The following is a 19,832-nucleotide window of genomic DNA, read 5'->3' on the forward strand; positions in this document are numbered from 1 at the left end:
CTTGAAATTTCACTATGTATCAACTAAAAATCTAATCATAATACTAACGTAAGAATACTTATTCTTTTAACTTAAGTTTCACTAAGCTTTATAAGAGAAATATTTTAATCCTAAAAAGTTTATGTACTTTTATGTGATTTAATTAAACTAGTTATAAGTTTTATAAAACCTTATTAAATCATATGAATGATATATTTTCATATAAAAAGATAGAATTCTACAATTGTATATTATAGATAATTCTAAAATTTTATTATTGTAATTAAGAAAAACAAATTTACCTAAACATGATTAATCTAAAGATTACGGAACTGTAGAAATTGAAATTAATGGAACTCAACAGTACACACGTTCAATCCATGACTGTTGCCAAAATAGAATACATGGTTCAAACCTAGATTCCCAATGTAATTGGAGTGTGTTTAGGATTTGTTAAAAATATTTAAATCACTGGGTAAATTTCTTGAAAAATTAGGTATTTGTTTGGAAAACTATAAATAATAACAAAGGCTAAAAATAAGTTAATTAGACAAAAATATAAATACCTCCAAAATATTAAAAATATCTTGCTTATTTTCCTATCATACAGTTAAATTAAAACAAAATTAAGACTCTAAACAGCATTTGGTAAAGTTTAAACTCTCATTATCTTAAACAAGAAAGGACATAACTAATTTTGTTAAATTCAAACAGACGACTAAAAATTATTAAAAGCAATAAACAATCAAGAACCCCTTAGATTGGCTGTGTACTGTTTCAGCTTGCATTCTTATGACCTAGCTTCCCAATGTATACGGGTGGGCTATCAATCATGGTGGCTTAATCCTTGCATTGTTCTGATTTACTACACTAGTGAAATTCATATATTCCACTGAAAGAGCCATCTGCTAAGCAAATTGAGATGAAATAATTCTGCAATTTGTTCATGTAATCGAGATGATTGGTGAAATGAAAGTTCATTCCAGCACCCTAATTATGAATAGCTAAAAACTTGAAGAATGAAATGAAAAATTACATTAAAATCTTTAAGAATTTATAGCCTTTTCGATCAAATTGTGAAGCTATTTCCTCCACAAAGCTTCGCTCAATCTTCACCGCATCCTTGGCCATCATCTATCCCAAACTAGATCTTGTCAACTCATATGCCAAGAAGCAAGCTGCATTAGCAGGTACACTTCGGGCCATTGCAGGACCAAATCCTTTGTATAATCCCTTAATGCCCTCTGCTGCCAGGATCTTTCTGAAGGCATCAATTGAACCAGAGTATTTAGGATTTTTAAAGTCATCGACCTGGATTACACTCTTGATAACATCGGTAGGGTAGACTGTTAACCAGAAAGAACCCCCAGCCAGGCCTCCAGCCACCATCAAAGAGCCTCTTCCCAACTGAGAAGTGTCCGAACCTCCTGCGAGAAACTGCTTAAATCCTTCATACACACCAAACATAATAGCATTTCCGGGTACCTCACGAGCCAAAGTGGGAACCAAGCCCTTGAAGAGACCCACCACACCACCTTCTGATTTGAGAACATGCCTGGCAACATCCATGGGCCCCCCATATTTTACTGCCACAGCTGCTGAGCCAGTGCTTGCTAATGCGCTTTGGGCTTGTAACCTGCTTTTAGCCACAAAACACATTACTTTTTAGGCCATGTATCTTCAATTTGGAATGGGAATAAGACTAAAATAAAAATGAGAAAATTTTGAATAAAAATAGTATTTGAAAATAGAAGTATTTAATAATCCATAGCTTGACAAAAATAGATATCTATCACAGTAGAATTTCACAGACTTGGTTAAATTATGAACAAATATAAAATTATGATTAAAAGCCTACATATCAAATGATTGATTTAAGATAGGGTGCGCAATATACTTGAATTAATCAGCCATGAAGGCTTTATTTGAATTTCTCCAAACATATAGAAGCTACTATAATGTTTATACAATTTTTGCCATTAACCAAAATCTGGTTTAATTCAGATAATATAATAACGATTTATTGAATGATATTAGAAGGAAATTATTGAAATTTTCTTGAGTTTCTCTCCTTGAATATAAACATCTGGTTTAGTTTTAAGAATGATTTGATGCTTTTTTATTAAATATTATATTTTTATATATATAGATTTTATAAGATGAAAAAAGAAATAAACAATTAATTATAATTATATTTTTTAAATAAAATAATTAATTATAATTATTTATAAATGGTGTAATATACTCTTACATTTTAATCTAATTTACTCCAACACTCCTCAAGTTGGGAAATAGATGTCATCCATCCCCAACTTGCCAATAAGAGTTTGTAATGTTGGATTGCTTAAATTTTTTTTAAAAAAAATAATAGATTGCTTAAATCTTTAATATAACATATAAAATAGTTGAAAATTGGTAGGCATGTATCGAGCATATAATAGGGCACTGCTAAGTTTTTCTTTGATAAAATATTTACCAATCCCTGTGTTTGATTTGGTCATGTTACATCGAATTATGACCAATACTTATGATCGATTTATTATTATAGTATAGGCATAGTGTTTCCCATTTGATTCTAAGATCTTCCAAAAAAAAAATTTATCCATAATAGTTCAATTAACTCTTGTGTCATTACTTAATCTCTATTCTGCACTTAATCTCATAATTATATTTTATTTAGTACTTTTCTATATGACTAGGTTGCCCTCAAAGAAGGTATAGTATCATCCAATAGATCTTTCATGTACAATTGGACCTACATAATTTGCATCAGATATAAGCTTCAAGAAGCAGTTTGCCATTCTTCTTGAATATGATTCTTTTCTCTTATGACCCTTTTAGGTATTGTAGTATTTTATACCCTACTTGTAAGTGCACTTCTTTCAGATTGTGCATGAATTGTCTGTGACACTTACTCATGTGGAATAAGTAGATCAATCTCTCAATTGATCTCTAACATATTTCCTTCTTTATAGTGTATCTTCTTCTGCTATTCCTAATTTTTTATTAGTATCAATAGATATGCTAGCTAACTTGCATCCTAACTTGTTAGTGTCTCTTAACTGGTCATCAATGCATTTCTATTAAGAAATAAAAATCCCAAATTATGAGCACGAGATTTCAATTCCTAAAAAATACTTCAACTTGTCTAATTTCTTGATTTCAAATCCTTTTGCAAGTTACTATTTTAGTGTCAGTTATTTTTTCTCATCATTTCCTGTTACGATAATATTATTAACATATACTACGAATCCTGTAACTCTGTCTCTGAGTGTTTGATGAATAAAATGTGATCTCCTTGAGTATGCTTAAATTCCAAATTACCCTTGTGAACTTGTCAAACCATGTTCTTAACAATTATTTGAGTCCATACATTAAGGCTTGGGGATTATGTTTCCCACTTCAGTGAGAATGAATACGGAAAAAGGCAACACATCTAAATATCCAAAGGACTAGATGGTTTATGATGTTTATTGCTTGGCAAATCTTTTGAATTATTTCCATATGACTTTTGAAGTAAGAACACTAGTGTTTATGCGATTAATAATATAGGTGGTAGTCAGAATAGCTTCGTTCCAATATTTTTATGGGATATTATTTTAGAAAAAAAAAAACTTTGGTTGTGGTTAAAGAGTGTGGATGTAAGATGTAAGATGTAAGATGTAAGATGTAGAATGATTCGTGAAGAATTTCTTTCTTATGGAAAAATGATGAAAGTGGGATTGAAAAAATCTTCGGGGCCCCCAATATGAAATTTTTTTTTTGTCGTGTCATATTGGGTTTTTATCATATTCCATAACTTGAGTATGATATGATTAAGATCATATTTATCTTTAAGTAAAAATAGTCAGGTGGCTCTAATGTAATTGTCAATAAATAACAAAAACTATCAAACCCCAAAAATATCAAGTATGTGGGTTGATTCTCAAATATTATTATTAATTAATGAAGATGAAATTAAACTTTTTTTCATTACTAATAAGAAATATTATACGTTTATATTTTGCAAACTCAAAACTATCGCAACGTAAATTTTTATATTCCGAATTTTTAAATAATAAAGGAAACATAAACCCTTGAAATGGAGATAGCAGCCCAAGCCTCTCATAGTGGAACCAAATTTTATGTATGGAGTCAATGGTAACAATGGAAAAGGCTCCTTCAAGTGCATTGAAGTAGTAGTCTTTGCCTGACATCAACACTTCTAGTCATCTTTCCAAAATTTTAATCATAGAAGCCATAGTGAGAAGAGTTAAATATTACTTTACAGTTTAGAACTTGTGATAATTTACAGACTGACACAAGATTAGCACACAATTTAAGAGCATATAGCGCATCTTCTAAGATAAAAGTACGCCTAAGCTTAATGCTCCCCTTATCTGTAATAACATTTAAGGAATCATCTTCAATAACAATCTTCTTGTTATTTGGATAAGAAACATATGTGTGAAAGTACTTAAATTTATTGGTCATATGATTTGTGTCTCCTAAGTTTATAATTTAAAAACTTTCCTAAACTTCGTCTGAGGCATCCAAATTGTGTAAAAAAAAAGTACACCCGAATGTTTTATCACACTTACACCTGACTTCTCAAGGTCCTCCAATCGACTTCACAGCGACCAGTCTCTACCTTAAAAAGTAGTGAGATCAGAAGGTGTTCCTTCTTTCCGTTGGTTAGTCATATGAACCTCTTAAGAAATCTTTAGTGAGGTATTTTTGTATCTACACTCTTTGCTGGGAGTACTGGCTTTTCATACAATTTCCAATACTTTTCTTTGGTGTGTATAGACTTTTTGCAAAATGGACGTCAAAGATTACTCATGTTATCTGTTCTTGGGGTTGAGTTTTCAGATTGACTCACCCCCTTTGTTGCTAGCAAGGTCAAGAACTTCATGTGATCATAGCTGAACTATCATGGAGCCACATTCTAGCATGACCTCTCTTCTACTCTCCACTATCACAATAGAAATTATCTCATTAGGTGCTGAGATTTCCTCTTTTCTCAAAATCTATACTCGTATTTGATCATATTCGCGATTTTGTACTGTCAGAAATTGATATGCTGTCATTTTCTATAAATTTCTTAAGCCGAACTGCATATCTACTCATTCCATGGTTAAATTGTGGTACCGATCCAGTTCTTGCGACTAGTTTTTTTACTAAGTTGGAATATTCATTTATTGACTTGTTTTCTTGTTTGATTTAGATCATATCTTGATTGTTAACTTACAAATTTGTAAAACAGCCTTGAGTTTAGATTGCCAAATGTATCCTGTACTGCTTCTACTATAGGCAGGAATATTATGGTCTTCCTTATTTCTGGAGTTATGGAATCCTAAAATCATGTCATGATCATAAAATCTTCTTTCTCCCAAGCATCAAACATAGGGGTCTAGATTTCGGCCTAGTACCTAGAAGATGGCTGAGCTCATCTTTATCCTCAAGGGTGGTCCGAATTAATTGGGACCAAGTCAAACAAAATCTTTATCTGTAAAGCAATACGCCATCTGAATTGGCTGAATAATCTTGATTGGATTCTCCATGTGGAAATACATTCCAGTATTTTAGGATGTTAACTCCAACATCCTTCAAGAGTTTTATATTTTTAAAGTCAAATAAAAAAAATTCTAGAAGGGATTTTACCAGAGACACAAGTGGTTGCAGCTGAACTGAAGAGCGGCTAGACCGAAGGTGGTCCTAAATTCAACTATATGCGGCTGGCCCATTCACGGCTAGTTGTGTGGCAGCTCTGTGCACTGTCGGAGATGAAGGTTGCCAGGTGCTGTGTGGTTCTACACAGCTAATGGAGCACAAAGGAGATTCTGCACAGAGATCCAGCAAGTCGAACCAGTGTTCTTACAGCTAAGGGCAACCAGATTACTAGAGTAGAGAGTGGTGTGAAGGGCAAGTGTCGTTTGACACATGAGGTCGCATTGGGTTGCACTCTGGTCACGCCTGGTAGCGAATTGTCTGGCGGTACAATCGTAACAGAGAGGAGCTTACATTTGCGGTCAGGTCACATTCGTTGTTGGCTCGCGTTCGCATCCAAGTGTTGTGAGTCTATTTGCGATCCGCGTCTAGTGGTGCAGTTTGGTTGAGAAGCTTGTGTCCTGGCGGTGCAGTCTGGTCACGGTCAAGTCTGGTCACAACAGAGAAGCTCTGGTGGTGGGATGATCCAATCGCGGCGGCATCTAGTGGTGCGGCCGAAGGGTTCTAGCACCAGTAATGAAGGCTGAATTGTCTGCTCCTGGTGGCCGGCGCCAGTGGCTAGTGGCTGGTCTCAGTGGCCAGTTGTGAAGGCTAACCTAACCCTTTTAGGATTTTTTCTTTTCTATTTTTGGCAATGAATGTCGACTAGGATGTGTAACTAAAGTTAGAGTTTCTTTAGCCTAGTACTATGATATCATGTTAAAAATTATCTTTGTGTTATTGAATATTACATCCCTATTTAGGACCGAAAAAAAATAGACAATTAATTCCAAACGGTGTAATTTATCCTTAAAATCTTTAACCTAATTTACTCTTTTAATAAAGAATGCGGATAGGATTTATTGAATGATATTAGAGAAAGGAAAACAGTTGAAATTTTCCTTGAATTTCTCTCCTTCCTATGGAAAGGGCCTACTGAAGGTGGCAACAGCTCAGGAATAAGTTTGACAACATAAAAAAGCAGAATGTCAAAGGAATTTAGAAGTTGTACACCTAGAAGAGTCTTGACCAGCATGTAAATAATTACATGATATAGGCTGACAGGAAGAGAGTGAAAACAGAATACTTGCCTGCATTTGATCAATTCGGTGGGGCAAGCTAAAAAGGAAACAGCAACTCCAGCCCCAGCCCCACAAATGATTTGCTGGTTAACTGTCAAGGATGCACCAGGTTCAGCCCTCAATAATGCTTCCATTTGCCCTCGAACTGTGAAAAGGACTGCATTGAATGCTGCCACAGTTGCAAGCGGTGCCCCCATACCTTTGTACAAACCCCTTGGACCTTCAGCAGCTAAAGTTTGCCGGACTGCATCCATTGCCCCTGCATACTTGGGAGGCTGGCCAGGAAGTCGAGCAGGTTGACTTTGAAGCTTCACCTTGATGGTGTCAAAGGGATGCCCACATATCAATTGTGCTGCCCCCCCAACTGTCCCAGCAGTAAGGTCCTTGGCTATGTCACCCATCTACAAAAGCATGAAAAGAAAAACTGAATTCAGTTACTGAAAATGGTGACAAAAAATTGTCCAAGAGAAGAGCTTCCAAAGCCAATAATAAAAAGATAGAGACGTAGCACAGCTACAATTTTAGCATTAATTTGGGACAATTTGAAACAGCAACATGTCCAGGAGAAGGCATTATAAAGCCAACATAAGAAAAAAGAGACAGAATAGCTCCACTTTTCTACTGAACATAGTCATTTAACAGCATATCTAAACATAGGAAAAAATGTTTTAATATTTTTGGTCGTTCGCTAAAAGAAGCATTAAAAGGTTCTCGCAAAAACCAAACAATTTCCATCAGGTAAACTGAATGGCAGTTGCTACCTGAAACTAGTGGCTGGAGCAAAGTACCTAAGCAAGCATCTGCCATATCTATACTAATGAATCAACCACTACAAGTCCCAATGTTAGTCCATTAAAGTGTATATTATGTCCTTTGCTGTCCACATTACTATTTCACTTCATCCATGAGTGTGGTAACAATCTAAGTTTATCCTTAAATTAAAGAATCACAACTGGAACAGGAACACTTTCAAGAAGAATAAATGGAACTTGTTTGATCCATGACAGAATAGAGAAGAATATGGAGAGAAAAACACTAGAAAAATGACAGGTGAACTGAGATTAGGGAAAATACTTATTTTTTAAATAAGAGATTAGGGAAAATATAAATCTGGGAACAGAAGAAAACAGAAAATTAGGAAGAAAGAACAAGAAAGGAAGAACCAGAAGATCAGAGCTAATATTAAACCAAAAATTATGTTCAATCTAACTTATACTATGTTATTACCCTTTATCATTTTTCCTCAAGGACAAAGAGAATGTGCAAAAGCAGAGAGCAACGTATCCTCCCCAAAAGACAAAGAAACCAGAAATTCAAAAGAAATATGCAATTGCTATGCAAAGTAGATAAAGCCGTCCCTTTGAAAAAAGGGCAGCAAAGAAAATCAACCTATTCAAAACTATGTAATAGAGTGTGAAAATAGTACAGGTAAATCTTGCATTCTGTTCCTACCAAATGATTCACAAACCAACAAAAATAGCCCCTCCGTTCCACCTTGTGCTTCTTGGTCCTCCCTATAACCCATTAAGTAGAAGGGATAAAAATCTCTAAATTAAGAGGCAACACCATTCAATCTAAAATGAAAAAGAGAATCTAATCAACAAATTCCAAAGCCTCAAAAAATCGAGAAAATGGCGATAGTTACTCTCTAAACTATGGAAAAAAAAATTAAAAAATGTTTAGAGAAGAGCTATACAATGTCTCCAATTTGAAGAATACTATTGGTCTCCCTATTCAGAGCTGCAGTCCATAAAAAAACTAACCATAGAGGGAGCTCTCACTGCCGAAAAAATGAGAGACTCCAACAGAAACATAAGTGTAAACACCTAATGGCTGAAGGCTTCAAGTGTGACAACTAAGAGTATGGGTAGGATGTTGGTGCTGAGATGGAACAGACAACCTTGGACGTGCTGCAATGGATGTTGGCTGACAGTTGTCGCTGGCTTTGGCTAGCAGTGATCTTGTCAGCTTTAGCAGTTCATAGTTCCTTAGATAGGCCCTCAATCTAAATTGTGAACTCACAGTCTATTATTAAAACAGGACTCATCATGCTTACTCTTTTCTACCCTGTGCTGATCTTCTTGGTACAATTTGGGGAAAGTTTTGAACTACTTCTAAAACACAGAGATCTACCATGAACTCCTGCATTAATATCAATATGATGCAGCTACGGGGATCTGGTCACAGGTTAACTAACAATTAAGTCTTGCAGCAAGCATGAGGATTGTTCGTTTGATTTTCAGCTGCAACAGCCTATGGCTATGGCTCATCAAAAAGAACTCTCAATCTAGAGAGGATGTTATATATTATATTAATTTGTAGGATGCTTTACTCATAATATCAAATACATAGTTCTAGGAAGCTATGGCAACTAGCATTCCAATTTCCTTGGATCCAAATAGCTAAATTTCTATCCAAAACCCAATGAGAGATTATACTGAATTTCCAGCCCAATTTTAAGCAAAAGGTCTAGTCAACATCCAACTAGCTAGATTCCTAATTAGAAATGGACTCTACTATTTCTGATTCCCAGTCTGTTTTCTAAAGTCAGTGGGTCCTAGAGTAATAGACCACTAGTAAGTGGTAAACAGTTTTCTTGTGAATGCAGCAGAAAAAAATGTACCAGACATCTTAAACACACTACTCGTATTTATGTTTTGAAATCTGGAACTAATAGGTTAAACTCTTTTCTACTTTCTAAGGTGGTTCAACACAAAACTTTCAACTATTCATTCTGTTGATGTATTCATGGATGCAAATTCAACCTAAAATTTCTGCAGTCCTAATAAAACTTCAAATGTTGTGTACAAATTTTAACCATCTCCAGTATCTAGTTGAAAACAAGAATTAGGAAAATAAAAAAAGTTGACCGACAGTGTTAGTTCCACATAAACATGAAATCAAATACAACTTCGCAGATTGTTCAACATGTCATTGTGGCTGATATTTATTCTTTTCTATTTAATCTGGTGGTTCAACAGGAGAAACTACAAATATTTATTCTTTTGATGAAAGACACTCTCATTAATGAAAACTCAACTTGACAAACCATAATACTAAATTTCTAGCAAACAACAAAAATCATGAATGCAGCCACCTTTTAGACATCAAAAGAAGAAATCAATGACCACTAAATCTACCCATTAAATTTCCATATATTTCAAAAACAATGACCTCATCGGAGCTTAATTGTCAGCCCACTAAATCTACCCGAACAACTTCGACATAATAAATCTAGCCCAATTCAAAAAATATAATCATCTTTTTTAAAAAAAATAAGAGAAGAAATATTATTTACAAAGATACCAAGGGCGTATCACCCAAGTACACCAACTAGTTACAAGTCAATTAAATGGTTCATGACCATTCCAAGATCCTCCCAATCATTGATGTCATGATCTAACAAAATAGATCTAAAAGTATATATCCATCTATTTCTAACATATGTAAAGTTAGTCTCAATGTCCTCAAATGCTCTCGTGTTCCTTTCCTTCTGCATAACCCAAAAAATAATAAGTGGAATAAGAAATAATCATCCATAAACAAGAATATAAGACACAATTACCATCTGTAAACAATTATACTACATCTCCATGTTTATAATTTAAAAACAATGACCTCAGAGTTTATTGTCAGCCCACTAAATCTACCCTAACAACTTCAACATAATAAATCTAGCTCAATTAAAAAAAAAAGAAAAACAATTACCATCGGTAAACAAGAATATAAGACCTCTAAAAAGCCAATTACCATTTGTAAATAAGAATATAAGATCTCTGATGAAGTAGCATGGAATCTTAGAAAGGCTCAATTCCAAGAAATATAAAGAGCCACATTTAAACCAACTGCTCGGTACTAACATACAAAATCTGATATCCCATTCCATACAACTCATTCTCATTCCTTTGAAATTCACTTACTAAAGTTCACTAGGTCAGAAATGCAGTGCTGAAACCGCATTGAATTCCAGTTCATAATTAATTTGAAGCATAAGAATTCATTTACAAATGAATACCTCATAAAACTTCACTTGGGATTTGGAAACATAGCTCTATTCCGAATCATAATCAGTAATTTCCTGGAACCAGCATTATGAATCAAAATTTCTGAGAGCCAAAATAAGCAGCCGATACATTTTTTTCTTTTATATATATATAAATATATAGAAAATTGAGTATTACGGAGAAAGAGAAGCGAACAAAAGACATCCAGCTGACGAACGATTAACAAGAGAACAATGTGAAGGAACCAAAGCATAACCAATCAAAGGACACAGAAGAGACAACTGATCACGTCCCATAGCATCCCAATTCCTGCCTAGAACAGTCACGGATATATCATAGAAATTCCCATAAACCTCAGTCCAATCAGCTAGACCAAGGCCCTGAAGGAAATCAGAGATACCTCCATTTCAACAACAGAACCAGCAAATATCTCTTGCTTCCAACAGCTGTCAAAATACAACACAAAGTTCAACAAACAAACAAACGATACCAGCAAGCCAATCCTTCCTCGTCCTCAGACCATCAGTAAAAAGGAAATCAAACAGATCGATCACGGAGAAAATCAGCCACAAATAAACATCACTAGATTTCAAAAAACCGGAGCAGACAAGACATCAACTAAATCCGACGAAGTCAACTAAAAAAAACAGCAAAAGCAAATCGACAAGCGAGTATCAATGGAGCAAGCAAAATCAAAGAGGCATTAATCAAGAACTCAATTAAAATACAAAACCAGAAAATCATGCATGTGAACCTGCGACAATGAGAGGCGAGAGAGTTGCAGAAGTAGCGAATAGCGACTTACGTCCAGACGCTGGGATTGGCTGCGGCGAAGGTCGCGTGGTGTGGGTCTCAAGGATGGCCGGCAGTTGAAAATGGTAGTTCTGATGAAAGAGGAAAAGAGATGAAGTGCTGGTAGACGTTTGGTGGCTGGGCTTATTCGTATAAGGTTAAGTTAGTGAGAGATGAAACAGCGAGTGGCATTTTCTTAATGAGAGGTGCTACTGTGTGATTGGCTTGCACGGCTCACCTTCCACCTCTGCAATTTTATCTATATAAATCCCCGTGCTACATAAAGTTGGTTGGTGGAGGTGGCTGGTGTTACCACATTTAGCCATTTAGGTCTGGTTAGGTTCATGAACAAAATTAGCTTTATTTTATTGATTGTATTATCTCAATTAATTTTATTGTTAGAATAGTGTATTTATTGTATTGATTGCATGATTAATGATCTTGTTTTCTCCAACATTTAAGCCTTAATTTAGTATATTAATAATAGTCATACAATTAACTCTATAATTAATTAATTATCTTAGTCAGGTAGGATTTTTCTGTATAAACAATTTGTGTGATTCATATTTTTTCTAACTTAAATTTTGATTGTATGTGAATAGTCCAAAAAGTAAAATTTAATTGCATAAGATATGATTAATATCATGGATTAGTTATGAAATACAAGTTAGGATATTTAAATATAAATTCTATAAGTTACTTGATTTATTATATGGTGCATATGAGATATAGCATAATTTAAATATTGTAGAAATCAAATTGTATGGTTGTTATGAAATCATATATTATCTATTTGATACATTATGTTTCTTTATGTTATATGTGATACAAAATATGCATAGATTTACTTTTATTTTCCGAAAAAGTAGATTTGGTTATACATGTCTCTACCTTTTATGTTCAATATAAATAACTTCTAATAAAAGATAAAATTAAACAAAATTTTTATGATGATAATTCTATTCTACTATATTTCACCAGATTTTTTTTTATAAAAATCTAATAGTAATTACGACCAAATATTAGTTTTATTTCGTTCTTGGGAGTCTAACTTTAATTTGGCGTACAATATCGGAAGCTCACTAAACATTGGTTAATGTTGTTTGTATACATTGGAAGATCACAATAAACTCTTTTGAACCATAGCTAATTATGTACTTTGTTTAATAAAATTAAGTAGATAATAACAGGTTTTTCATACTGTATGAAATTCATAAAGGTTTTGTTATTCTAATGAGGATTAAATATTTTAATTACACTAGAAACACAAAACTTATTTGAATAGTTGGTATGAGTTAAAAAGAAAAAAATTTATATGAAATAGGATTTAATTGAAATCTAATTTCATTGTAAGAAACTTAATTTCATTAGGGTTACTTGCTAGGGTTAATTGAAAGATCGACTATTATTTCATTTAAAATTTTATTTAGCTTATGATTCTTTAGTGATAAATATTATAGTTACAAAAAAAAAAAACTCAAACTCCTTTTAATAAATTTTAAAAGTACAGAAACTAAATAAAAATATAATAACTAATTTGAATATTTTAAAATAGTACATAAATCAAATTATTATTTCTAAATATTCTAAACAGGATTTAAGGCATCTCAATTATATGAGATTTATCAAACTATTTAAATTATTATACTAAGTTACTTAGTAGTTCTTATGTGATAAGAACTATTGTTTGTGAATCTTAGAAATTAAATTATAATTAATTAATTTTAGAACATTAAAAAGAGTTATTTTGAGTTTTTAAATCATTGTAACATAATTTGGGATGACAAAATTTGATGTAGGAATAATGTTAAATTTTGTAGAACAAAAGCAACTGCGATAATTCAATTATTAAACTAAAGATAAATAGATATGTTACGGACAATACTTTGTCTCATAGGATAATGATCAAAGTATACTTATTTAAATTACATTAACTTGATATGTAACGGCCCCGAAAATTTAGAATGAAATATGTGTATTAAAAATGTCAAATGCAGAAGCGTAATAAAAATTTTGATTAACATCCCTTACACTAAAATAAAAAACGTACTCAAAATATAAAAGAACAAACTAACTAAAAGAGATACTCGAAAATAAGAACTATAAATATAACTACGGAGTCTTTAGGTGTCCCCTTCGCCGTCTTCCTGCGGAACGGGCTCGGGAACAATGTCTTCCTGATCTGAAATGGTTAAATAAGGAATGAGCTACACCAGCCCAGTAAAGACATCACACTATCTCACCGTCACGGAAGTAAAGGTGGGTAGAAAACACAAAAAGACCAATGGAGCATAACTTATGATAAACTCATTTATTAACATAAAAACCTTTACTGTCCACTTATCTCGGTGAGATTCATGAAAACAACTTATGAAAATAATAACATTATCATCATCATGAAATCATATGAACTGTATAACAGAATACTTACTACGCCTTTGCATCTCAATCATTAGACAATACATTTTCCTCATTTACCAGCCTACTAGTATCCATGGGGATCCATAGGGGTCTCGTTACCCGTGAACCCTTAACATTTATAATCTGATTCTAGAGCCGTCCCCATACCTCGTCCGGTATGGGCACCAAAATCATGAACCTCAATACCCCGTCCGGTATGAGGGAGAAACGGGCCGTCCCCATACCCCGTCCGGTATGAGAGACCACGTTCTCGGTAGGGTTCCCTACGGACCCGGTCCGTCCACCATCTCCCAGGATATCTAGTCAGGCTGTCCACATTATCCATTTATCAATTCACGTAACATTTTATTCCCTTTTTCCTCAGTCACTATCATCAAATCACACACAAACATGCAAACTAGTAGTTTATGCCAAACAAGACAACACACAACATCGGGTTCTCAATCATTCAATCCATAGTCAATAAAACAGTGATATATGCACACAAAACTATGAAATGAAAATATCAGACATCATACTGCATTTAAAACTGTAAAATAGAACAAACAACAACTGACCGATAAATACACCAGACTCGGGCTCCATTAGCGACCTTAAACAATTTCACACATCTATTGATTCATGAAATACCGTTTTATCATTTATTGAACTTTAATATCGTGATAGAAAATAGGGTGAGGGGTCCTTACTTGTTTCGGGGTCTAAATATGGCTCTACAGTGCGCCTACAGGCTGTCCCTAATTTTTCCTGAATTTTTTCCGAGGAACTGAAACGCACTACTGCTACCTGCACGTGTCCCAAAAAATCCAAAATTAGACCTAGGGCCCCTTTCAGCTAATATCGCAATTCTGGCACGGCGGCTCCGCCGTGCTCCGGCGACGGCGTCGCCGCAAGCGGCAGCGATTCGCCTCGGGTTGGCCATTTTCGGCCGAATTCGGCCATGCTTGCATCAGTCCCCGCGATAGAACAACCCTAGGGCCCTCGGTGGGCCGAAAAATCACGAAAAACCGAAACTTACCGGCGGTGATGCTCTCGGGTGCTGTGGCTCCTCCGGCGTGAGTCGCGTTTTGATGTTTGACTCCGATCAACCTGTAGAGAGAAGAACGGTGATCACAGTGGTATAAAATTTGCATTAATCGGAGGCCGGGAAGGGCCTCATCGGAGGCAAAAATCGAGGAGGGATGCAGCGGCGCCGCTGGGTTTCGGTTGGGTTTTTCGACCGTTTGGCCGGTGGTTTGGCTCCGGTTTGACCATAGGTGGACTCAGCGTCGAAAAACGAGCAAGGGGGAGAAAAATTACCTCGATCGGCGGTTTGAAACTTCCCCGGTGCGGCGGCGGGTGGCGGCGGCCGGCTCCTCCGGCGTTTGGTTCTTCTTCCCCGGTGAGCACTAGCGGCTAGGGTTTCTTTGGTCAGGTGTGGGTGGGGGTATTTATACCCTTTGCCTTTTAATCTTGACCGTCCATCAAGATTGAATCTGGACTGTCTGATCGCGATTTAATTGGGATTAAATCTGGGCCGTTCATCGCGATGCAATCTGGACCGTCCGTGCCCGATTGAATCTGGGTCGTTCGTGCGCACGTTTGATCTGGGCCGTCCGTGTGCGCGGGAACGGATCTGGGCCGTCTAATCGCGCGCACGCGGATCGCCCACGTGGCCCGTTCCCTGGTCAGCGTTGCCTTGCCACGCGGCATGTTCTGGTTGGCTGGGGCTGCTGACCGGGTCGCTGACGTGGCTGTTGACGTGGTGCTGACGTGGCACAACTTTTCTAAATTGCGTTTTGACCTCCGGTTTTCGATTTTCTTTTCAAAAACACTCATAGAATCCAAATTTTCACCTCTTTTTCCCAAAATCAATTTCAATTAAGTCCAAATAATATTTTTACCCAATTTTATCATTTTTATTATTTATATTTTCATTGAATTAAATTAAATTAAGTTAAATAAAAAATCAAATAAATAAATAAATAAAAATAAATAAAATTTTTATTTTTTTATTTGGGTGTTACATGATATAAGTAAAATAATTTAACTTTATTAATCATAATCGAATTATAAAAGTATTATATCTTTTAAACATAAAATATAAATATATGTATGAGAGTTTAAATTTTTTTTCTTACATTACAAAACAAATGTACAAAATAATAACTTTAATCTCGATGTCTAATTTCAAAAAATTTTCTCCACTGTTCATTTTGCAGCGGTGTCTTAAATATCTAAAGGGTGATAGAGGGGGTGAGATAAAAATTATAATAAGTAATATTATAAAATTACAATATAATACATGCAATATTTAGTTTTTTTTTACACACAAGAAAAACACATATCATATACTATTTTCAAACAAATGGACATATGAATTAGAAAACGAATGCACAATTCAGAAAACGGATTCACAGTTACTTTATCATATACTTCATCATTATTATAGAGGATCAATCAGTTACTATACATTATGCGTAAGCATACATACTTATCACTAGTTTTTCGTGTACTCGAACACAGATCGACATACATGAGTACCTTGAAATACTATTACCTCCCTAATAAAGAACGATCAAGGCACGTAAATCACATTATTTTTTCATACACCCAAATACAAAACGGTTACGTATGGATACACATTTATTACTTTGTTTATATACCTGAACACGGAACGGTATGTATGGCCATATTGAAGCTTAATATAATGCAAGTTCTTTCAGAACAACTCATTTCCATAATAAATTATACACACATATTAAAATCACATTTCAAAAATAAAAAAATAATAATCCTTTTATTGAAGTAAAATTTTAATAAATATTTATTAAACAAATACGAAATTATAAATTAAATATTTAATAAAAATATGTAAGTCATAATATCACAAAATCTACTTGCGCATTTTTATACTGAAAATATGTAAAATAATTCAAAATTACGTAGGTTAATGAATCCATAATATCCACTTACTTTAGGTCCTTAGTAGTTGTATTTCAAACATTTCAATTTTCTTGTGGAGCATGTAATCTTAATTCTGATAGAGTTCTACATTTATTTATGATCTTATCTTCTCAAAAATTCGGTAAAGTTTTAAGATAATTTTAGTCACTTTTTTTATTCAAAAATATCTAATACAATATTTAAAAACTAATTCCGAAAATCAAAGAGAAATTGAACTTCAAAACTTCAAAAAAGACTTACATTTCTAACGGTTCATAAACTCCTTCGACCGTGAGCATTCTTCCTCTTATTATTATTTTTTTTTACTCTCACAAGTTTAAAAGAGTTTTTCTAAGGTTTTTAATCTAAAAACCTCACAATACTCTCACAAAATCACACACTTTGTGCTTCGTCTTTCCTCACCTCTATATTTCTCATTATTTTCCTTTCATCCACAATATCTCTTCCTCCATTCTCTCATCCCCTATTTATAAGATAGGAGAGTCACGAGAGAAAGGTTGTCACTATTCCGTCATGCCACTTTATTTAAAAATTATCACATTTCATCATCTAAAAGTTTTCACTTTTCATTACGCTATTTGATTTAAAAGTTACAATTTTTCATTATGTCACTTCATTTAAAAGGTTATCAACTTTTCTCATGTCTCTTCATGTTTATTCTATTTTTTTCATACTTATCTATTATTTTTTTTGTTTGACTCTAATTTTTGACCTGAAATAGAACCCATTAAAATTTCTTAGGCCCACCTAAGCCCATAATGCCTAAATAACAACTCATTATAAATTTTTCTACATATCTCTCAGTTTTTCTTTCCATTTGACTATAAACTATGCCATTAACTTTATTATATATTTTTAAATATATAAAAGACTTAAATTAGATATATCAAATATAAGAAATTAATTTAGAGATATTTTCGAACTATCACAAGATATGTAATGAGATTATATAAAACATTAGTTATAAGACTTAAAAAGACAAATAACATTGGTTATAAAATGATCAGTAATAGGCTAAGATACCAAAATTCTCTTTCTATTAATTAAAAAATATTTAAATTTCTTCATAAATGGCTTTTTTCTTATAATTTCGTATACATTAAGAACAAGTCAAATAAACCCTCCTCATTGGATCTCTTTGGCATCATTTATGCCTAATTGATATGGCACTGATTTAGCCATGCATTTTAATAATTAATTTAAAGAAGTGGGCATAACTGCCACGTAAGTCTTTTTTAATAATCATAACATTATCATAAATAATAAGAGCTAATTATAGTCTTTCATCACAATAATAGGGATAATACAATTCTCAGTACAAAATATACAAAAAAAGAGGTGAAACATCATGGAGATAATAGAAATTAAATTAAGATAGAATAGAAAAAATCATTATACTAAATAATATTAATTAAAAGTGTTCAAATTTTAGTTTAATTTAGACTTATTTGTAGTCTAGTCATTTTATATATTTTTTTGTCTAATTTGATTCAATCTTTATTTTAGATAAAAATTTAAAAAAAAAAGTTGATAAAAAAAATCTAACAATAAACCAATCTCCTTTTATCAAAGTAAATTCAACCCATTTACACAAAAACAAAAAACAAAAAAGGAACCTTAATCTTCTTTTTACTCAAAACTGTTACACAACTTTTTTTTTTTCTTCTCTTTTCTAGTATTGACAACCATCACAAGGTATGGTGTCTCACAATACAGGTTATACAAGATCATAATTCTTTAAAATAAAAGTTTATAGTTCAAAAAAAATAGAAGCAGCCATATTAAACCATTTATGATGGAGTTAGACACTAAAATAATGCATTAGCTTTTATTCAAAAAAATTTAAACTCAAAACAGTATCGAATGGGAAGGATTTAAGCATTCACTTGACGTCATATATATGTTTAATTTAGGTTAACAAATCCTCACATCCTAGTTTGAACAAAGTGCCTAAATACTAAATTTACATATTCAAGCCAAAGCATGATAATTTTATTCTTTCTTCTTTCTCCCCAAAAGACCAAACTCAAAGATTATACATAAATATTGAAAAATGTAACTTTGAAATAAAATTATGATATATATATTTTATTTATATACTTTTATTTAACACACAAATCTATATGTATATAAGTTTCTAAATATTTGTTATTATTAAAGAAACCAATAAATTTGTTTAATTTTAAATTTCATTAATTAATTATTTTTACCTTTTTTTTCAAAAAAATAATTTTATATTTTTAAATAATTAATGCTGATATAAATTAAAATTAATATAAATTTTTTAAAAATAAGATAAATTATTAAATTTATTTTCGAAATTTTTAGTTTTTATATTTTGATTTTTAATATTTTTTAGTTACAATTTAATTTTTAACTCTCTTAAAAAATAAAATAATTATAATATATTTCTATATTTAAAAAATAATTTAAGATAATGATTTTTAGCTATCTAATCTAATTATTTTATTTTTTTTGTTATAAAATAAAATAAAAGTTAAATATTTGAAATAAATTATAAATTATAATAAAAGAATATAAAAATATAAATTATAATATGTGACACAATGATTAATTAATTATTAAATATTCAAAATTCGTGCAATTTTAACGAAACATAGTCTTACGCCACCAGTACCCACTTCCACTAATAAAAGAGATTCCTTCAGTTCATGGAAGAATCACAGACTGGAGTCTTGCCATGGAGTACCAGAGCGTTGGGTACCAAGTGCTTGCAGCGAAAACGTCGTCTTCATCGAGTTCATAAGCTCTTAATTAATCCTTCCAATTCATTTTCGTTCCCGGCAACTTCGTTTTCTCGAGTTGGCTCCGTCCATTTCGATTTGTAGGTTCTCCATTTAAATCGTTACATGATTTTAGGACTCTGTTTTGCTTTTCGAGTTGAACTACTACGCAGGAA

General features: G+C 33.0%; 2 protein-coding genes across 11 annotated transcripts in view; one reads left to right on the forward strand and one right to left on the reverse strand.

The window, feature by feature from the left end:
• Window positions 1–840: 840 nt before the first annotated feature.
• On the reverse strand, window positions 841–11,797 carry BOU (Mitochondrial substrate carrier family protein). 5 transcript variants are annotated; one of them, XM_088216197.1, is made up of 5 exons: window positions 11,559–11,797; window positions 10,931–11,199; window positions 10,765–10,827; window positions 6,759–7,150; window positions 841–1,615 (listed from the first exon to the last, which is right to left on the reverse strand). In XM_088216197.1, the coding sequence occupies exons 4-5, from the start codon at window positions 7,148–7,150 to the stop codon at window positions 1,114–1,116; spliced, it is 894 nt and encodes a 297-aa protein (XP_088072323.1). In that variant the 5' UTR covers window positions 10,765–10,827; window positions 10,931–11,199; window positions 11,559–11,797; the 3' UTR covers window positions 841–1,113. The 5 variants fall into 5 exon arrangements, with proteins under 5 accessions (XP_088072323.1, XP_021895570.1, XP_021895569.1 ...); XM_022039878.2 differs by lacking the exon at window positions 10,931–11,199; XM_022039877.2 differs by lacking the exon at window positions 10,931–11,199 and having other exon boundaries at window positions 11,508–11,797.
• A 7,742-nt stretch (window positions 11,798–19,539) lies between these two features.
• The window catches only part of HGL1 (heteroglycan glucosidase 1), a 106,519-nt gene continuing 106,226 nt past the window's right edge, over window positions 19,540–19,832 (forward strand). For 2 of the 6 annotated variants that reach the window (XR_015817906.1, XM_088216203.1), the window contains exon 1: window positions 19,540–19,757. Coding sequence is in view for 4 of the 6 variants with exons in the window: in XM_088216203.1 (XP_088072329.1) it covers window positions 19,585–19,757 (173 nt within the window). In the remaining 2 variants the exon portion in view is untranslated. The remainder of the gene's footprint in view (window positions 19,758–19,832) is intronic. The other 4 variants (XM_088216201.1, XM_088216199.1, XM_088216200.1 and 1 more) reach the window with 3 other exon arrangements.

The sequence above is a fragment of the Carica papaya genome, chromosome 3, assembly GCF_054855325.1.
Source record: "Carica papaya isolate Zhongbai chromosome 3, ASM5485532v1, whole genome shotgun sequence".
NCBI lineage: Eukaryota > Viridiplantae > Streptophyta > Magnoliopsida > Brassicales > Caricaceae > Carica > Carica papaya.